At 38.3% G+C, this 18,011-nt stretch overlaps 2 protein-coding genes across 2 annotated transcripts; one reads left to right on the top strand and one right to left on the bottom strand.

The window, feature by feature from the left end:
* The first annotated feature begins 10 nt into the window (after positions 1–10).
* Positions 11–768, top strand: FAHD1 (fumarylacetoacetate hydrolase domain containing 1). Its single transcript, XM_009699450.1, has one exon. It carries the CDS (start codon positions 69–71, stop codon positions 738–740), a length of 672 nt encoding a protein of 223 aa, XP_009697752.1. The 5' UTR covers positions 11–68; the 3' UTR covers positions 741–768.
* Positions 769–4,138: 3,370 nt separating this feature from the next.
* On the bottom strand, positions 4,139–17,172 carry MEIOB (meiosis specific with OB domains). The gene is made up of 13 exons (XM_009699451.1): positions 17,104–17,172; positions 13,968–14,025; positions 12,411–12,542; positions 11,594–11,666; positions 9,981–10,176; positions 9,377–9,477; positions 7,667–7,719; positions 7,482–7,577; positions 7,000–7,101; positions 6,313–6,466; positions 5,755–5,938; positions 5,170–5,256; positions 4,139–4,267 (listed from the first exon to the last, which is right to left on the bottom strand). The coding sequence occupies exons 1-13, from the start codon at positions 17,170–17,172 to the stop codon at positions 4,139–4,141; spliced, it is 1,434 nt and encodes a 477-aa protein (XP_009697753.1).
* Between the last annotated feature and the right edge of the window lie 839 nt (positions 17,173–18,011).

Below are 18,011 nucleotides of genomic sequence, written 5' to 3'. Positions count from 1 at the left end.
GGCTCCGGGCCCGGCAAGGACGCCTCAAGGGCGGCCGCCGTCCCCAGGGAAGGAGACCCGCCGCGGCCATGGCCTCCTCCAGACCACTGTCCCGCTTCTGGGAATGGGGCAGGAACATCGTCTGCGTGGGGCGCAACTACGCCGAGCATGCCAAGGAGATGGGGAGCACGCTGCCCCGGGAGCCCCTCTTCTTCCTCAAGCCTTCCTCGGCCTATGTGCGGGAAGGCTCACCCATCCTCCGGCCCTACTACTGCAAGAACCTGCACCACGAAGTGGAGCTGGGGGTGGTGATCGGGAAGAGAGCCCAGGCCGTGTCCCAGGAGGCCGCCATGGAGCATGTGGCGGGCTATGCCCTGTGCTTGGACATGACGGCCAGGGACACCCAGGAGGAGTGCAAAAAGAAGGGTCTGCCCTGGACCTTGGCCAAGGGCTTCGGTTCGTCGTGCCCGGTCAGTGACTTCGTGCCCAAGGAGAAGATCCCGGACCCTCACAAGCTGAAGATCTGGCTCAAGGTGAACGGAAAGCTGAGGCAGGAGGGGGAGACCTCCTCCATGATCTTCTCCATCCCTTATCTGATCAGCTACATCAGCGAAGTATTCACCCTGGAAGAAGGGGACTTGATTCTGACAGGGTCTCCCCAAGGAGTCGGGTCTGTGGAGGCCAACGATGAGATAGAGGCTGGGATAAGAGATGTCCTCTCCATGCGGTTTAAAGTGGCGCAGCAAACACGTAGATCCTAACCGAGAGCATGGCTGGGACCCTGTCTGCGTAGGAAAAGGCTCTTTTGGGAACATCTGGTGAACGAAGAGACAACACACAAGCTGTCCTGTACGTTAAACGCTTCCACGGCCCAAGCGTCTAACAGACTGTCACGCATCAAAGACACATAACCCGTGAGCTCGAAAGGCATTTGACTAAAACAGCCCTGTTTCCATGGAGGCTTCAGCCTCCTCTGAGGCTGTGAACCTGGAGTCCAGCCCAGCTTGGGGCAGAGGGTTAATACCTAAACCGTACCTTGGAACTGTCGATGGAGACAGTGCGCTGGACAGCTGGGGAGGGGGGCTGTGCTGGCTGTCACTGTGTGTGCTCTTCTGTTCTGCTGGTGCTTTCAGCTTTGCCAGCGTATTGCCTTAAAATAAAAATCGAAAAGTGAATCCACTAGAATGGTGATGTAGGAGCCAAAGCTCACCAATGCTATGTAAAATCAAAGATGTATTTGTAACAGTAAATCAAGAATTACAGCTTCAGGAAGAATTTTTATCCTTGGGGTATTCTACAATAAAAAGATGTTTGCTTTTTAGATTAGTTTCACTATTCCTGTGTGCATTTTTCAAATGTACAAATTAATTGAGGATTGCTTTCCCTCCCACTCCAAGGGCCGTAATGCAGCAGGAAGTGTGCCAGATGCTTGGCAGATTTTTTTTTTTCCTAAACTGAGCTTTAAATATGTTTCTAAAAGTAAAATAAGACAAAAGGTCAAGAATAAAGAAGCTGATTGATAAAGATCATGAGTAAATTTGTCTTTACTTCTACTGATTTAAATATATTTTTAATAAAACTCTAACTGCAGCAATTGCCATTACTTACACAATGCAGTGCGACAGTTGGAGGTTTTAACTATTTCCAGCTGTTAAAAAGCCATGCTGTGTAACTTTTCCCGTTTCCAAACTCCAGCTGATCTAACACTCTCTACCAGTTTGCATGACAGCGAGTTCTCTTTCCATTCAAAGGAGTGACAGAGTAAGTTGTAAAAATATAATTAAAAAAACCCTCCCCCCGCAAACATCAAAACTTACCATTTTCAAAGGTCTCACAGAGCTGACTAATTTCTAACAAAAACAGATGGATTATTTTTTTACGTATGTGCAAGCACCAAAGTTAAATGCTTCCATTTATTGAAGCCAGATCTTAATAACTGCTAGGAAAAGTTGTTTTTAAAAGTGTATTTGGAGAGTCTTACAGAGAAAATTACTGTAGCCCAAAGACAAGCACCTCTGTGGAAGAGCAGCATGGTCCAGGATACCGCAAATGACATGGTAAAAAGAAAGCAGAACACATTGCAGAAGAAAAATAGACATTTTCCTATCAACTCGTTTCTCCAGCTGCACGCATCTGTAGCACGCCACTGCGTACCAGTGCACCACCTGCACCGGGTACCAGTCCTGCAAACACAGACATTTCAGATCACTGTATTTTGACTTAAGCCAATGGCTTAAAGCACACGTAAAAGATCTTTGTACAATGAGGCCTAAACGCTGTGCACGTAATTCAGATTTCATCTAAGGATGATCAGCAGTACAGCAAGCAACGAAAGCAAGAAGCGGCCACTAACGAGCACAAGACACTAATATTCAGTAAGGCAAGCAAGCCCCGTGGCAAGCACAGGAGCCTGACAATTAATAGCTAAACAGCAATAACAGCTATAAATTCCATCTAGCACATTCCAGTCAAATCTGTCGTCTTCTCAAACCCCGCAAGCCCCACGTTGAGCACCAAAAAGGACTGTTGTGGTTTAACCCCAGCCGGCAGCTGAGCACCACACAGCTGCTCACTCGCTCCCCTGTGGTGGGATGGAGGAGTGTTATCAACACTGTTTTCAGCACAAATCCGAAACATAGCCCCGTACCAGCTACTATGAGGAAAATTAACTCTATCCCAGCCAAAACCAGCACATAAGCCTCAGGAACTGAGGCCAACTGAAACAAACATTCAGCCGTTGCATCTGAACAGAACCAGCCCCTGGCTCATAGAAGTCAAAAGGCTCCTTGATTTAAGCCTGCCTCTGTCAGCAGGGAAGTTGTGCTCTGAATTTGTTGCAACTCTGTGAGCCGGGCCAAGCAGAGAAGTCAGGCCAACAGAGCTGGGCTGAGCAGGGAAGTTAGGGTGAATAATTCTGAAAGAGGAAGGATTAAATTCGCTTTCTGTACTGTTTCCATTTCTTTGTACCTGTCAAACATTAGCATCTCTGGCAACAGCCACGGTGCATCATTTGTAGTTTGGTCCTCAGCACTGTGTATTGATAGCGGAGCCTAGTTGTGATTAAAATAATTGGAAACATTCACTTCAGAATACTAGCTGTTATGGCTGGAAAATGTTGAAGTTGTTTATTGCTGCAACAGGAGAGATGCAGCGACCCAACACTGGCAACATTTTTTTGTGCATTTAGTCCCTTGTTCCCACCCATATGCATCAGGGGATGCAATCTTGGTGGATTGCTTGTCAAAATTTACTGTTTCTGTAGCTGTTTTTTCTGTGCCATGTTGCTTTAACGGGTAAGGTAGTGCACCAGGGCTGGTCTGAGTTCCTCAGGGTTTTCTAGCCTAACAAATACTTTGCAAGAGAAAGGCCGCAATATCTTCCCACTGTTTGAAATAGGCCAACTCTCGATATGCCCTGAAGGTGAGGACTGGTGAATGTGGCAAGTACACCAGCTGCAGGGGAAGCTAAGGACAGAAGTAGATTAACAAATAGGAAAAAATATATGGAGAAAGGCAAAATACGCATACCTGCATTCTTTATGTTCAGCTAAGAATAACTAACTTGGTGAAGAAGAGTCCTTTCTTCTCTGCCGCTTATACTCTTAGCTTGATGGTTTGGTTATTGGAGGTCCCTGGTAATTGATTACTCCGTTCTAGTAAGGCTTAGTCTGCCCTAAAGAAAAGCAGCCTTGCAAACATCATGGCTGTTTCCAAGCCTCTGCAGTTGCCAAAAGTTCTGTGTTTGGGCTCACCAACATGCACCACAAAACCAGGCAGTATTTCAAAGTGGGTCTTTATTTTTTGAACCAAGACAAAAGTAGCACAGAAGTAGGAAGGCAGCTAAAAACACAGAAGCTCAACAGATCTGTCTTGTACTATTTGTTATTTCTGATTTTTTCAAAGATACTCTAAACTGAATGAAGAAAGCTTCCACCCCCCTTGTAAGGTGTTTAATTCAGTAGAACTAACTTTTCTTAAGATGAGGCCTTAGTACACTTTTTAAAGTACAATCACCTGAAAAAGATCAACACAGAAGCCCACTTGCAGGTATTAGTAATGCAGATTCCTTCTTTACCATCAGAACATACTTGGCAAAATATGACGACAACAGCATTCTGCCTCTAATAATACAGTGAAGAAGGTCTTTTTCCTAGCTGTTATTAATAGTGTAATCTCTTATTTCCAGTCTGGTTTCCCAACAAGCTCTGACTCGCCTCTATAGGGTCTGCCAGTTTGCATGAAAGAACATTCACTTTCAGTCCAGTTCTCGAACTGGGTGACAAAGTAACCTGTAAAAAGAATTAAAGGCCTTTGTTTTTACTGCTGTATAGCACTTTGAAATATATTATTTTCAAATATCACACAGCATGTTTAATTGACAGATTTGGTTATACATATTTTACATTATTTCATGTATGAGTACACACACTTTATGCTATATAACTGTCACTACTGAAGTAAAACACTTTCATTTTTTCCTGGAAATAGGGGCAGAGTGTGGAGGAGATGGGAGAATAAGAACAGTTTTGCTAATAAGAGCAAATTTAAAAAAGAGAGTCAGTTTAGAGTTGTCCTAGAGCAGGCAATTCCATGAAAAAGGAATCCAGTCCAGTATATAGCATGCAATTAATAAAGTAAAGGATATTGCAAGTAGCAGCAGATCTTTTAACAATTGCTCCAGGTGTGTGAATCTAATATTGTTATTTCTTTAAGGAGAAGTGCAGATTTTAGACATATCTAATCACATTATTTCAAAAAATACAGGTAACTGAGAAATACACTTAGGTAACCCCATATACCATACAATCTATTACATATATTGACTGTGCCTTATTCTTGCAAACAGATACTGTTAACTTTATTCGTTATAAACCTACAGCTATAGAAGTCAGTGACTGAGTAAATCATGTATACGTGCTTTTGAAATATCAGCTCCTTAATCAGTATTGGCTAAGGACAGTTTGTGCCTTTCGTAGTTTGCGTGAAAGAGGCCTGCATATATCTGATCCTGCAGGGACATCCCCTAATGTTGAAATGATTATAAAGACTATTTACTTGGAATATTCAGAATACGTACAAAAACTAGTCCTTATTTTTAAAAGTTCAGCAGAATTGACATGGAGTTTTTAGGTACTAAATGTACTACTGAATGAGAAACAGCCACGCTTTTAAATTAACATGAAATACTAACTTTAAAATAAATCTTGCTTCGTTCCAAAAGAAGTTGCCATTTCAATGCAGTCTTCTTGTCTTCTGCTAGGGTGAGGAATTCATGGACCTGTGAATAAAAGGACATAACAGAACACTTCTTCAGCATATAGTTAGAACAACATCTCCACAACAAAATTATGATAAAAAGAGCATCTTGCACATATTTATACATTTCTAAGCTGTATTTTTCTATTTTAACATAGTGTTCGATGAGATATATGTACCAAGACAGTCAGATTAATCAGAATAAATTGCAGGGTGTTTGAGAATCGAAGTTAGGGAATTCACCATGCTCTCAGAAAAGTGTGAAGTAATTAAAATACAGTGGTATTCTGAACAGGGTATTCGTTCTTACATTTAACACATTTCTTCTTATTAGCAGCTACTGACGTCTAACTTTTGATTTGTTGCAAAGCTGTGTGTGTGTGTATATCCATATGTACATGCAATTTTTTCAACCCGTATACAGACACACACACACAAAGAACATTTACGTGTATTTGTAATTTTCATCAGGCTTCGCAGCTCATACGCAATAAGAACAACCTAATTCATTTCTACTTACTGTGCAGCCTAGCGTTTCCTCAGCTACACAGTCAGACAGGTAACAAGAATAAAGAGTGCCCGTGTGATCTGTCAGATCAATGAGTATGTCAAAGCTTGCAAAAGTTGACTTTGAATCCGAAGAGACATCACTGCAGAAAGTGCATGTGTTTGACATTTCATTCACTATAAAACGGCATATTGAACTGAAACATAAGAAGATAATTAATGCATATATGCAATTCTTCCTTGTTTGAAACTGTTTTCTAGACTGAGATTTCCGAAGAGACTTTTCGTCTTTAAAAAAATTCTTCGTCTTCTAAACTCTTAAGTCTGTCTGAGACAAAATGGCCTCTTTCTTCTTTGCTCCTCTATGACCAGAAAGAATAAGTCCTTCATAAAGCCAGCTCCTCTTCCTTGCTACTTCTGGAAGTTGACACAACAGAAATCCACATGGCATCCACAAGAGGAGTTTTATTTCTTGTCCAGAACTGGACAAAAATATTGCTCTATCTAGTTTGGGTCATGGGAAGAAGGACAAGCAGTTTTTAATACAAGTTTGAAACAGGCAGTTGCTTACCATCTGTTGCGCATAATTTTAGATGCATTATCATCAATGTCCAGTGTAGAAATGTAGCCATAAATAATGCCATAGATGGGTTCAAGTTTCCCATCATTCTGTAAGGCTTTCTCTTTCAGCTGTTCCACAGTATAAACATCAACTATAGTCTCCACTAAAAGTGTAAAAGACATATTAAGTGTATCTGAGAAAGAAACTGTGCAGAAGAGCAACAACAGAAAAGGATCTTAACGTAATAAAGAGGAGAGGATTTGATCTAAGGTATATCATTTGGGGTTATCATTTGGGGAGAAACACCACCCCCACCCCCACAAAAAAAAAAAAAGAAAAAAAAAAAAAACACACGAAAAACGGGACTCAAACGAGGAAAATATCTAATGTTCAATCTTTGTATCCCCCAAAATGAGTTTTTGATAAAAACTTTCCCTCTCCATTTCTTGTACTTATTCAAGACAGAAAGAGCATGCCCGACAGGCTGCAACTGGCATAATCACCAACCCTGCAGATCCATAACTGATAATATAAGGGACAGCCCCAGTAACAACAGTCCAAACTTTAAATATTCAGCCAGGCTATACCTTAGTTTTGTTTCTATGAACACACAGAGCAAGAACCTGGTATTTCAGCTGCACTATGAAACTACACTATTTAGTGAAAAAAAATCAAAGTGTTTGCAACCATGCTTACAGTTAATGGATTCTTTTGACTGCTCCTCCATTTTGTCACGCAAAGCTCCTGATTGCGCACTCTCTTTTATGAAGCTGAAGAGAACATTTGCTTCTGCTGTTTCTTGAAAATGTATTTTTAAAAGTGATATTAATATATGTAGCATGTAAAAATAACAGCTTAATTATATTTTACAACTTTTTATTCTGGTAGTACCAACACGTCGTCTCTTGGAATTAGCCAACAGATGCTATTCTCTTTTTAACTTTTAACTGTCAGTCCTACATGGAATATATGAAGGCTGCTTAGATAAAATTAAAAAAAAAAAAAAAAAGAGAGAGAAAAGGGTGGAAGCCAAAAGCATTGGTCACTATGTAACAGACAAGAAGCAGGGAGGTTTCTGATGCAAGCAGGCAGAAGAAATCAGACCTTCAATAAGTTCATTCATGCATTCTAGCCTATAATGATTACCAATCTCAAAGCAATACTTCAACAGCTCTTACCTGGATTAGTTGTAATGATGGTTTTTGATATCACAGTTGCAGTCATACAGTTCCTAAATTTGTCAAAATTTATTCTCACATCTGATGCAAATATTACTGTGCACAAAAAAACCCACAACTTGTTACTGCAGAGTAAGTATCACACTAAGAACTACAGTAAAAACATTAAAACCAGATTATTATACCTGTTTCTCGTGGGATCCAACTCTGTGCAAGCTGGATAGATTCATTATCCCAACTAAATTAAAAAAAGTTAATGTATCAAAACATTTTTGAAACAGCACTCAAACTATTTAGTACAAAACTACTAAATAATATAGTTATCATTAAATTAGTCAAAGGGGACACAAATCCGTTGTTACGTGCACATGCAAATCAAATGCTGCGTATATCCACAGGCATCTAGTTTGCAGCCAGCCAGGATGCTTTATGTATGGTCTAATACAGTCCCTATTTTATCCCATGCCAAACAGGATAAAATAACAGGCTATTAGATTGTCCAAAATGATTAAATGCAGAATACACCTGGAAAAATACTGTGTGTATTTCAGAGCTTTGACACAAGTAATTTCTAACTAAAGCAAATCACAGTTAAAATAACTGCTTATCAGCTAGACTTTTTCTGTTGGAACAAATTGATTGCTCACATCACTAGCCCAGATGTTCAGCCAGCTTTCCAGCACTGAAATCCTTGTAACTGTGGATGATGAGACTAGAGCAAAGTCAGTGGTATCCCTCAAAATTGTAATTTGATGGTTAGGTCCCTTGATAAAAATCTGATTCGGTTCCTTGTAAGTTTGGATGGCAAGAGTACTGCCAATTTAAGATATTTACTTTTCATCTAGCATTGTTCAGCCACCTCTTCACTGATGGCCTCTGAAGTATCTTCACTACAAGGCTGTTGCTCAAGGATTTCCTGAATCTTTGCCTCTACCTATGGCTCCATGAAAGCGCAAAAGGCAGAGCTGAGGATAACCACAGTAACACCACCTAGTCTCTGCTTCTGAGGACTCCTCAAGTACTCAGCTCTCTATCACTATATACCTGCGCTGAAACACTGCTGCAAGTCAACAGTGGTGGCAGCTCAAGGGCTAGAAAACTTGGTGCCACAGCCGTTTATTAGTGTTCGTGTGTATACATTAACTGTGTTAAACATTACACTGAATGATAGTGCAGTTTCTAGCTAGGACACAGACTGCAGTGCTATCTTGCTACTTCTGTCTAGGGAACAAAGGTCATTTCAACCAACCAGCAGCAAACCCAGTGCAAACCAATACCCACATACCCTTGCACAAAGATAAGGCACAAGTTTATTGAACAAACTATGGGCAAAATGCAGATGTTCCTGTGTAAACAATCATACCATTTACATGCATAAATGATATGGACGTAGTCATGTTTGTAAATGGGATACAGTTTGAAAGTACGGCCAAAGTAGTATCAAAATGTTTCTGCGCTATTTTAAACATTTAAAAACTATTTTGACCTATTTCCATTCCACTTGTTATTTCTGCTTGGCTTTAAAAACAAAGCATACTCCTCTTTTTTCCACCCCTCATTTGTGGAAGAAATGTACTGCCTTTGCAGCTGTTTTTAAATGCCATTTCCTGAATTAGTTCAAATTTCCACATTAAAAAAAATGTAGCTATTTGGAACTAAGCTTCATTTTGCCATTCATGAGCTGGCAGTCTGTCAGCAAGTCATAAAACTAGACAATATATATGAAGTCACTCTAATGAATCTCTTTTTTAAGCCTCTGTTCAGCGTACATTGCTGTCTCACCACAGTTGTCACCCAAATAACAATACATTTAAATGAAAAGTGTTATAACAGTTAATTTCTTTGTCTACTCTTGCATTAATTTGTGGTTTTTAGTGAATTAAAAAACGTTTTACCATACTATTGGAAAAGACATCTCTGTTTCATCATACAGCTTTACTTCACACCTCTGACCTTTTCTTTTGTCTGAAGTCATAAAATACTTTGGCTCACCAACCTTTAAGAAGAGAGAGAAGCAGTCACTTTTCCTCTACTAAGTGTTAGGAGAATAAAAGTGATAACCTGGAAAACAGAAGAGTTTAAAAAAGGGAAAAAAATAATCCTGTAGACCACTAAAAAAACCAAAACAAACCATGTACACCACTAAAAGTTTAACAACAGTAATTTTACTTTAAGATAAAGGGACACATTTTATTTTATAAAAATCTGTGGTTTACAAATTTCAAGTTATCTGCTGCTTACACATCCATGATTTCAAAAAGATAATGGATATAGGACATTTCCATTCCCTTTATTTCCCCCCTCATGTTGTTGATAACAATCTCATCACGTAGCTTGTGTGGTTATTGCAACTCATCTGAAGTGACTGCTAACCTAAAAGAGACAAAACCACTGATTCCTGTCCACTATGAGTCCCAAAATCCATATTCACACTTACATCAATTAAGTTACCCATGGTACACTAGAAAAACACTACTCTCTGGTGGTTCCTTCACTTACTGACATTACAGCTGCTAGCACATTAAGGATTCTTCCATCGAGGCTTTGTCCATTTGCAATGATATCACCCAGTGAATAATAATCCTGAGGGTCCTTGACAGGCAGATGCAACAGAGAAAGTAGTTTGGTGTCCATTTCATAACACGAAGACGTTTTGACCACTGAATGATTTTCGCTGAGCAGTAATTTGTAGCAACTAGATAGTACGCACAAAACAAATCGCATCAATCAACATTTCACTCACCAATTTATTAACAGTGTAAAATGTTAATTCAAGTCACATGAGAAAATAACTGCTGATTTATTCCTTGACTGTTGTCCCTAAAGACACAGAAAAGTTGGAATTAATTTGTTCTAAAATTATTTTTTAAAATATATATACTTTTCTCTTATGAAAGACTTGTTATTGTGTACTTTATACTTATTTAGAGTTGAAAAGTCAGCATGAATTGCTAGCAATGTACAATACATATTTATAAGTCTTTCAGGCCTTATTAATCACTAAAAATAAAATAAATTAAATTCTGAAATGTCTGTAATCCAGGTAATCGAGAGGTTTTGGCATCATGACATAAGAAGACACTACTATAGTCAGACTGGATTTGGTAAGGTGCTTTCAAAAGTAATAGCCCAATGACCTCAGTAATATTGATAATGCACTGTGGAATGTTTATAAAGCCAGTGGAAATGAGATATATTCAATATATTCTGGATAAATATATTTTACAAACACTTATGAAATCTATAGATTTAGAGAGGAGTTCTTTTCCTCAGTGAAGTTTCTACCTGAAGTTTGTTCTTTTATTTCTTTCTGTTTAGTCAGAAAGTGGGTATAACTACTACAGCTATACATTGCTACAACACTTGAGATAATCAGTAAGCAAGAACATAAAACTTCTAACTTGCCAATTTAATGTGCATACATGCAATATTTTTGTGACTGCCATATGATTAAAAATATTAGAATATGACCAATTAGGAAAGAAACCCTAATTAAAGAACAGGTGTATTAGTCTATCTAACATCTACATCTTAGATATCTAAGATAAGTTAAAACATATCTAAATTACGACTTGCAATGTTAGTTAGTTTCATATACGGGTTCAAATTGTTTGGATTTTAGAGAATACACTGAAAGACAACATATATACATTGCATGATGTAAAAGGAATGAGAACGCCTTACCAAACAAGTAACAAATAGCATCACAGTGTATTAAAACACCTTCTAGATAAACATGTCGTGTGAACAGATTTTGATAAGGATATACTGTCTATAAAACAGTTAAGTCTGATAAAACACTTTGGCAAAATCAAATCCATTTCAAATAATTTCAATAGACTTTACTCAAAGAATGAAGTTTACTCTGTTTAGTTACAAAGAGCGTTATTACTTTATGACAAGACTCCAGAGACCATATACTGAGAAATGTGTTCTCTTTTGAGATTATTTGACCAGACATGGTTGAACACAGGGAGGAAGGTACAGCCACCTAAGAAGAGTAACCGCAAATACTTCTACCAATTGCACGCTGCTGCAATTGGCTGGCAACTAAAGCAAGCATTAACTTTGATCTTTCCGGAAAGAACTACCAATCTATGCTTTAACTTTACCTAGGAGTTACAGGGTTGAATTTTTCTTCCCTTTCTCCTTCCTTTGACTGAACTAAAGGATTTTCAATTGTAACTAAAACAAAACATTGATAAGTAATGTTAGAAAATGGCATATAGATACATATAGAGATGGCTTTTAAAAATGTTTTTTTTTTTTTTCAAGGTTCATATGGAAAGGAAAAGGTATGTGCAGTAACTATAGCTAAATGTTTTCATACTGGAAACTGTGTCTGTCCAGACAGCTCACATTATAGTCAAAGTCCCACAGGAGTCCTCGAGACATTTAATGGAAACAAAATGACACAGTTCTTGTGTGTATGCTCTTCATAGTCACAAGTTTTATCCAAACACTCTGGTCTAGCAACCATGGGCAGCAAAGTCTTTCTATTAACTTAAAAACATAAAAGCACCTACTATAAATAAATACAAGATTTTTGTTGCTTTTATATGAACAATCATAGTCATATCTATAACTAGACAAAGAAAACCAAACTACTTTACAGCGTTTATTTTCATAATTTGTAGGAACTGAATATAATGTAAGAATTTAGATCGATTCGCTATAGGTAAGTTCTGGGTGGCTGCATGGTTTGTATCTGCTCTTTTTGTTAACATATTTGCTGGTTTTGAATTTAAATCCTTGAAATATTACTCCTTTCCTCTTTATACTTAACATAACTGAGCAATTTGTTTCCAATTAGACTGTTTTCTGAGTCCTCAGAGAAAAATATAGCAAAACCACAAACACACAACACTGATTTACTGGGAAAAAACCCATATTCAAACAGAAACATGTTAAGAATAAACTCCAACTTACCACAGTCACCAACTCTAAAGCTTTCTGAAAGTGATCTAATATACTCTTCTCTGCCCCAAGAATTTACATTTATAAAATAAGTTGGTGAATCACGAATAGTAAAACTGAAGGTGTATCTTTCAGACCCAATGTCTGCAAAAATAAACAGCACTATTACAATTCATTAGCACAGCTTGATTTCAGTCTAGAATATATGTATACAAACTTATTATTTCGAGGCTTTCCTAATTTTTGCGATGAATTTACTACCCGCAATCTGGCGGGTACCACGAGAGGTCAGCAGAGCGATCGGTAAACACACTGGGGTTCGTGAGTGGGGAGGGCTCCAGCTCCTGCCGCAGGGGTACCTGAGCCGCCCCAGCCACGGACATGCATCACTTCACTTCAGGCAGCACCATGTAAATTTACAGATCTAACGCAAGAGAAATAAAAGAACTGTATGATGCTACATTCCAGGCACGGACAAACTCATAAACAGGGCTAACGCATGAAGCAACGCTATGAACAAGTGTACATGCTAGCCCCAATTTTGTAGCAGGTAGGCTGTCTTTAGGTGGCTGTGCCCATGTATGAGACCACGGCGATGACACACAAGGCTGCAGGTCACAGGCAGTGTCACTGTCCAGATAGCACCAAGGGGTTTAACTGAATAAAGCAAAGTGTTTCCAGCTCTATGGAAAGTTCATGGTCAAGAGGGTATCAGTCTCTGAAACACTGCCATTCCTTTTTCTCTTACAGCTAATTAACAAAGCTTTCCACGGATCGTACAGCATTATGCAACAAGTTATTTTTAAATTATTAATGAAAACTGTATAGTGATCTGTGAAGGGGAAGCATAATCTGACAGTAGTTCCAATGAACATCACATTTCCATACTATGTAGAATTGTTTGTGGTGACAATGATACTTCCTTCTAAAAATTCATAATGAGAGCTGCTCGGCATGATGAGAATGCCAACAGAATAGCTGAGCACTTCACACAGAGCTGGAATGGCTCTCTAGGACTGGAGATGCTTCCTAACAGCATCTGTATCCACCCTAAGCTGTAGATAGGTTATTTCCATTTCCAACTAATGCTGTATTAACAACGTATTATTCCCATTTTTTCTTTAGGAGTATACGATAAGATGAAGCTGGTGCTACTCAGACCAGAAATGACTTGTTCCACTCCTCAAGACATCTCCCTTAACATTTCTGTTTTGAGAAAATGAATATGAAGGGACCAGATGAATTCCAGCAGCGTATTTGTAATAGTGGGTTCATCTTCTCCAGAAGATGAATAGTGGCTACCATCAGAATAGTGGGCACCATCTTCTTCAGACCCTGAAACACTTCCATGACCGAGTTTTTCCAAACAAACTCTAATTGGTAAGTTTTAGCCAAACTAATGCTGCTTTCATCTTGGTCCTCAAACACACACAAATTTTTTTTGTGCATTTTTATTCTATACATTTTACACTAAGAAGTCTGTTTATCATTTAAGTATTGATTTCAGTCATATACGCCAAATTATACCGTATAAGAAAATGAAGTAAAAACAGTTAAAAGGGACTGTACTTTTTCTGTCTGGAAAGCCTCTGACATCTGTTTTCCCAATAACCACACCGATTACATTCTAAAAAATAAAAAGATTATAGAATACAAGTATTAAACACAGATGTATATGATGAATTAGATTTCATGGACTTGTACTCTACCGATGATAACAAACATATTTCTGACTGGTAATCATTTTAATCTATTTATTCCACAGTACCATATGAACTAAAGACTAAAACATAAACATACAATTTTACTTTAAGAAAGAGAGTGACTAATAAAAATATTAAAAGAAATACATCTGTTTCTGTTTATAAAGACAATGGGAGGACAAAAGTTCACTCCAAACATTCACAGTTTTGGCTGCTCTACAGCAATCTCTCCTCAGGTAGGCAGCAATATTGTTGTTTCATGCTCTCTGCACAGGTCTCAGATCTCCTTAAATGCACCATGAAAAGTCTGGACAGGATTTATTTTATAGTTAAGCACCCAAGGTTTCCCCTGCTGTCAGCACTGAGACACACACGTGTACATCCACAGGGAGGGCCATTTATCCTATCCTCATCTAAGCAACATAAATTTCTACAGGTGCCTCTTTCTTGCTGCCTGTCTCTCAACCGACTACAACGGGAGCTCAGGCAATGAACTTTTTTGATGATTCAAACCAAAATCAATCTTACTCTGCTTTGCTAAGCCTGTGTTTATTATGCAAAAGCACCCCAGTCTCAACTGTCAAACAAAACTACTAGAAGCAAACACACACAGGAAGGCAGATATAGATATAAAATATACGTGTTAATAATATATAGCTGTGGTTTTTTATACAAACAAGGTCCTCCTCAGTGTGAGAGAAGAGTATGGCAGTGCTAGTTTGGGATCTCATGTTCCCAGTTTACTTGAATCACTAGATGGAGCAAGTTAACTGTCTCATCCTACAGTGATGGAAATGAACTCATTAAGAGGATGTATGTGTACAACAGTGTAATATCCTAGTTCTTCCAGTCTAATAGAATACTTTCTGTCTGCCTGCAACCTGTACTGATTTAGATTAGGATTTTATTTTTCTATTTTCGGTTTTGTTTCTTAAAAAAACCCAACAAACAAACACCAAAAAAACCCCAACAACAAAAAATTCAATTAAATCAGAGTGCAACATACCCTGTATCTCACCACCAGGCAAAAGAACCGACATTTAGGATGACTCTTCACATGAATTAAGCTGATGTAAGCCTACAGTTTCCAAAAGAGGTCTTCCCTGTCCCTGCTGCAAATATATTCCCCTCTCTCTCCGGTATTAGCACTGAGCCTGCACAGCAAGCCGGCAGAAGGAAGTGATCTGGCTAGAAACTATTTTGGGGGGTGTGGGGAGAAAGAGGGTAGAAAAACTTCCAGAGATCATTTCCTTGATCAGCTTATTGTGCAACTCCACAAGCACTAGTTTCACCAAAAAGAGGAGGAGCGGAACATGCTTGCAAGGAGGAAGCGAGCCATACTGTGTTTTTGGCAGAGCATTGCTTAAGGCCGCTCAACCAAATCATGAGACTACAGCATTAATATACTGCAAATTTCTTAGACTTTGATCTGTTTCACTTTTAAAAAATAAACTGCAAAGTAAATACATGACATTTTGATACTTTGAATGATGTGTGCTCAGCTGTTTTAACATCCTAAACACATACTGATCATTCTATCAGGAGATACTAGTGAATTACTTTTTTATAAATATACTTTCTTTACTATATGTGGCTAATTGCAATGCTCACGGTTAGTTTTATTGTACAATAAAAGCTTTTAACTGAGTTGGTAGATCACTCCATTTGAGAGTAACTGTGAATGACAGATTAAGTTAGTTTTGCTGGAGACTAGGAGTTTATAAAAAGTTGGAAAGAATATACAATAGCGCTGTGAGGGCATATGAAACTCCTTCTCCTAGTTTATCCCTTCTCTATGATTTCTCTTTCCTTTGTTTAAAATAAGTGAGAAAAAAGGGCTAAATTTTGCCCCTCCCAAATAAAAAGCTGTGAGAAGAGGAAAACTCCTTGTTTTCACTCTCTTCACAAGCATCAGGACTTCCACAGGGCATACAGCTCTGTAGACATCTACGTTAAGCTGCACAGGGCGGTAGGGTTGTAACACCGCACCACAGCTCGCGGTGCATCCGTGGGGAAATGCTGCCTCCGTTTTGTTCTCCAGGCTCCAACTCCCAGCAGCACCAAACACTCAGAAGACACATAAATACTGCAACAGAGAATAACGTAGCCTACTTCCTCCCATAATAAAACATCATCTTGGAGAGCAAAGAATGAAAACCTGCGCTCCCCAGACTTCCTATTTTTTATTCAAGTATCTAAAACCCAAAAGAGAAAAATACTGAGTTTTACAGCACCCTCCCCTGTTCAGCTCTCACTCCAGTGACGATAGTCCTCACTCGTATCAGGACAACCGAAAAAAAAAAAAAAAAAAAAAAAAAAAAAAATTGTACTCAAACATCTGTATGAATCTGCCAACTGCAAAACTTTGCTGTTTGTTAAGTTTCCTTTTTGGTTCATCCTACTCTCCTGTACTCCCACAAGCAAAATTCTTATCTCTTTATAAAATGACAAAACCACAAAACCTGCTTTTTGTTCTAAAGAAACAGAAATGATCCTATCTGACATGTAACTGTGCGATTTTTATCCAGTTAAAACACCATACCATTCAACGAGAGTTTTGTTTGAATACTGCAGGACTGTGTTATTTAGCTCAGGGGGACTGAGCACACAAGGAAAGACTGCAGGACTGGGCCTTACGTTCATAGCTTGTAGCGAAAGCCTATTGTAGGTTACAGATGTATTGTGACTACATAATGCTGACTCTGTACATGTCTTTACTAATTCAGCATCCATTTAAAACATGACAAAGAAACCTCTGATACTTTCAGACATTGAATTGTCCAGTCAATATCTATAGTTGTGGTATCCACATACTGTGGACAACAGCAGCATCAATTTTCATTTTGCTCATTTATACACAAAGAAGGTAAGGTACTTTATATCTAACAATTATACTAATGCTATTAGTATCTAAATACACATCAATTACATAATTTTTCCGTAATATAATACAGTCATATACAATTTCATTTGAGAACAAAAGTACTATGTCTGAGACTTACAGGACGAGCAAGATTTGGATGCAGATCTGAAAGTGCAATAAAGTCCCGTGTTGAACTAGAATAAGCCATTCTTTATCTGTAACTTCAGAAAACTAATTTAGATTTTTAAAAAAATCTAAACAAATCACTTAAAACTATTCATAGTGAGAATAACAAGTTATTTTTTAACGCAAATGTTTTCACCTAAATAGCATCTGTTTTCAATAAAGGTCATTTCAAACCATATGAAGTAGACGATTCTTTATTGTTTGTATTTGGCAATGTAAATTATGAATTTTACTATAACGACTCCACCTATGCTTCCCCAAAAAAGGTCTGTAATTTTTATTATTTATTCAGCATTAAATGACTCCGTTAGCACCAGCCTCTGAAAAATATTTACCCTCCTTCTCCTATCTAGGAAGTCCAACTGAATTTAATGAGGCAGTTCATATATAAAAGGCCATTTCCATGGGAGGAAAGAAAAGTGTTGGGTTGCAAACCACCTTAATTGAGGTTTTGGACTTTAATATTAAACTGCTTTAAAATGTGAGCACATTTCTTCCTCAAAGCAGAAAACTTTTAAACTTATTAAAATAAATTTTTTTTAATCAGTTATTTTCAGGCTGCCAACATAGCATTACTGCCCATTCCTGTGAGCTACTGCGCACTCAAGTCCTCTCTATTGATGCCAAAGTCAGGCCATGGATGCTTTGTTAGCCTGCCTGAATGCCTCTTATTATTTCATGGGTACCCTCAGAGACATAATTGATATTTAGCAAATAGTTGTCAGATTCTGGTTTTTTGTAAAAGGAACCATCAAGTTGTCCAAATCTTAATAACCTTTAATATGAGAGAACTGCTGACATTTTTCAGAGGAGGCCTGTTCAAACTTTAGAACAAAAGTCCTGAATGGCTTTTGCAGTCTT

The sequence above is a fragment of the Cariama cristata genome, unplaced genomic scaffold (assembly GCF_000690535.1).
Source record: "Cariama cristata isolate BGI_N322 unplaced genomic scaffold, ASM69053v1 scaffold4954, whole genome shotgun sequence".
Taxonomy (NCBI): Eukaryota; Metazoa; Chordata; class Aves; order Cariamiformes; family Cariamidae; genus Cariama; species Cariama cristata.
Note: the sequence above shows the minus strand (reverse complement) of the source record. Positions and strands in the feature narration are given on the sequence as shown.

Coding starts and splice junctions, on each gene's coding strand:
- FAHD1 (XM_009699450.1), top strand. CDS start 69: ATGGCCTCCTCCAGACCACTGTCCCGCTTCTGGGAATGGGGCAGGAAC.
- MEIOB (XM_009699451.1), bottom strand. CDS start 17,172: ATGGCTTATTCTAGTTCAACACGGGACTTTATTGCACTTTCAGATCTG. Junction 7,578..7,666: donor TTGGATCCCACGAGAAACAG/GTATAATAATCT, acceptor TTTTGTGCACAG/TAATATTTGCATCAGATGTG. Junction 6,467..6,999: donor GTCAAAAGAATCCATTAACT/GTAAGCATGGTT, acceptor TTACACTTTTAG/TGGAGACTATAGTTGATGTT.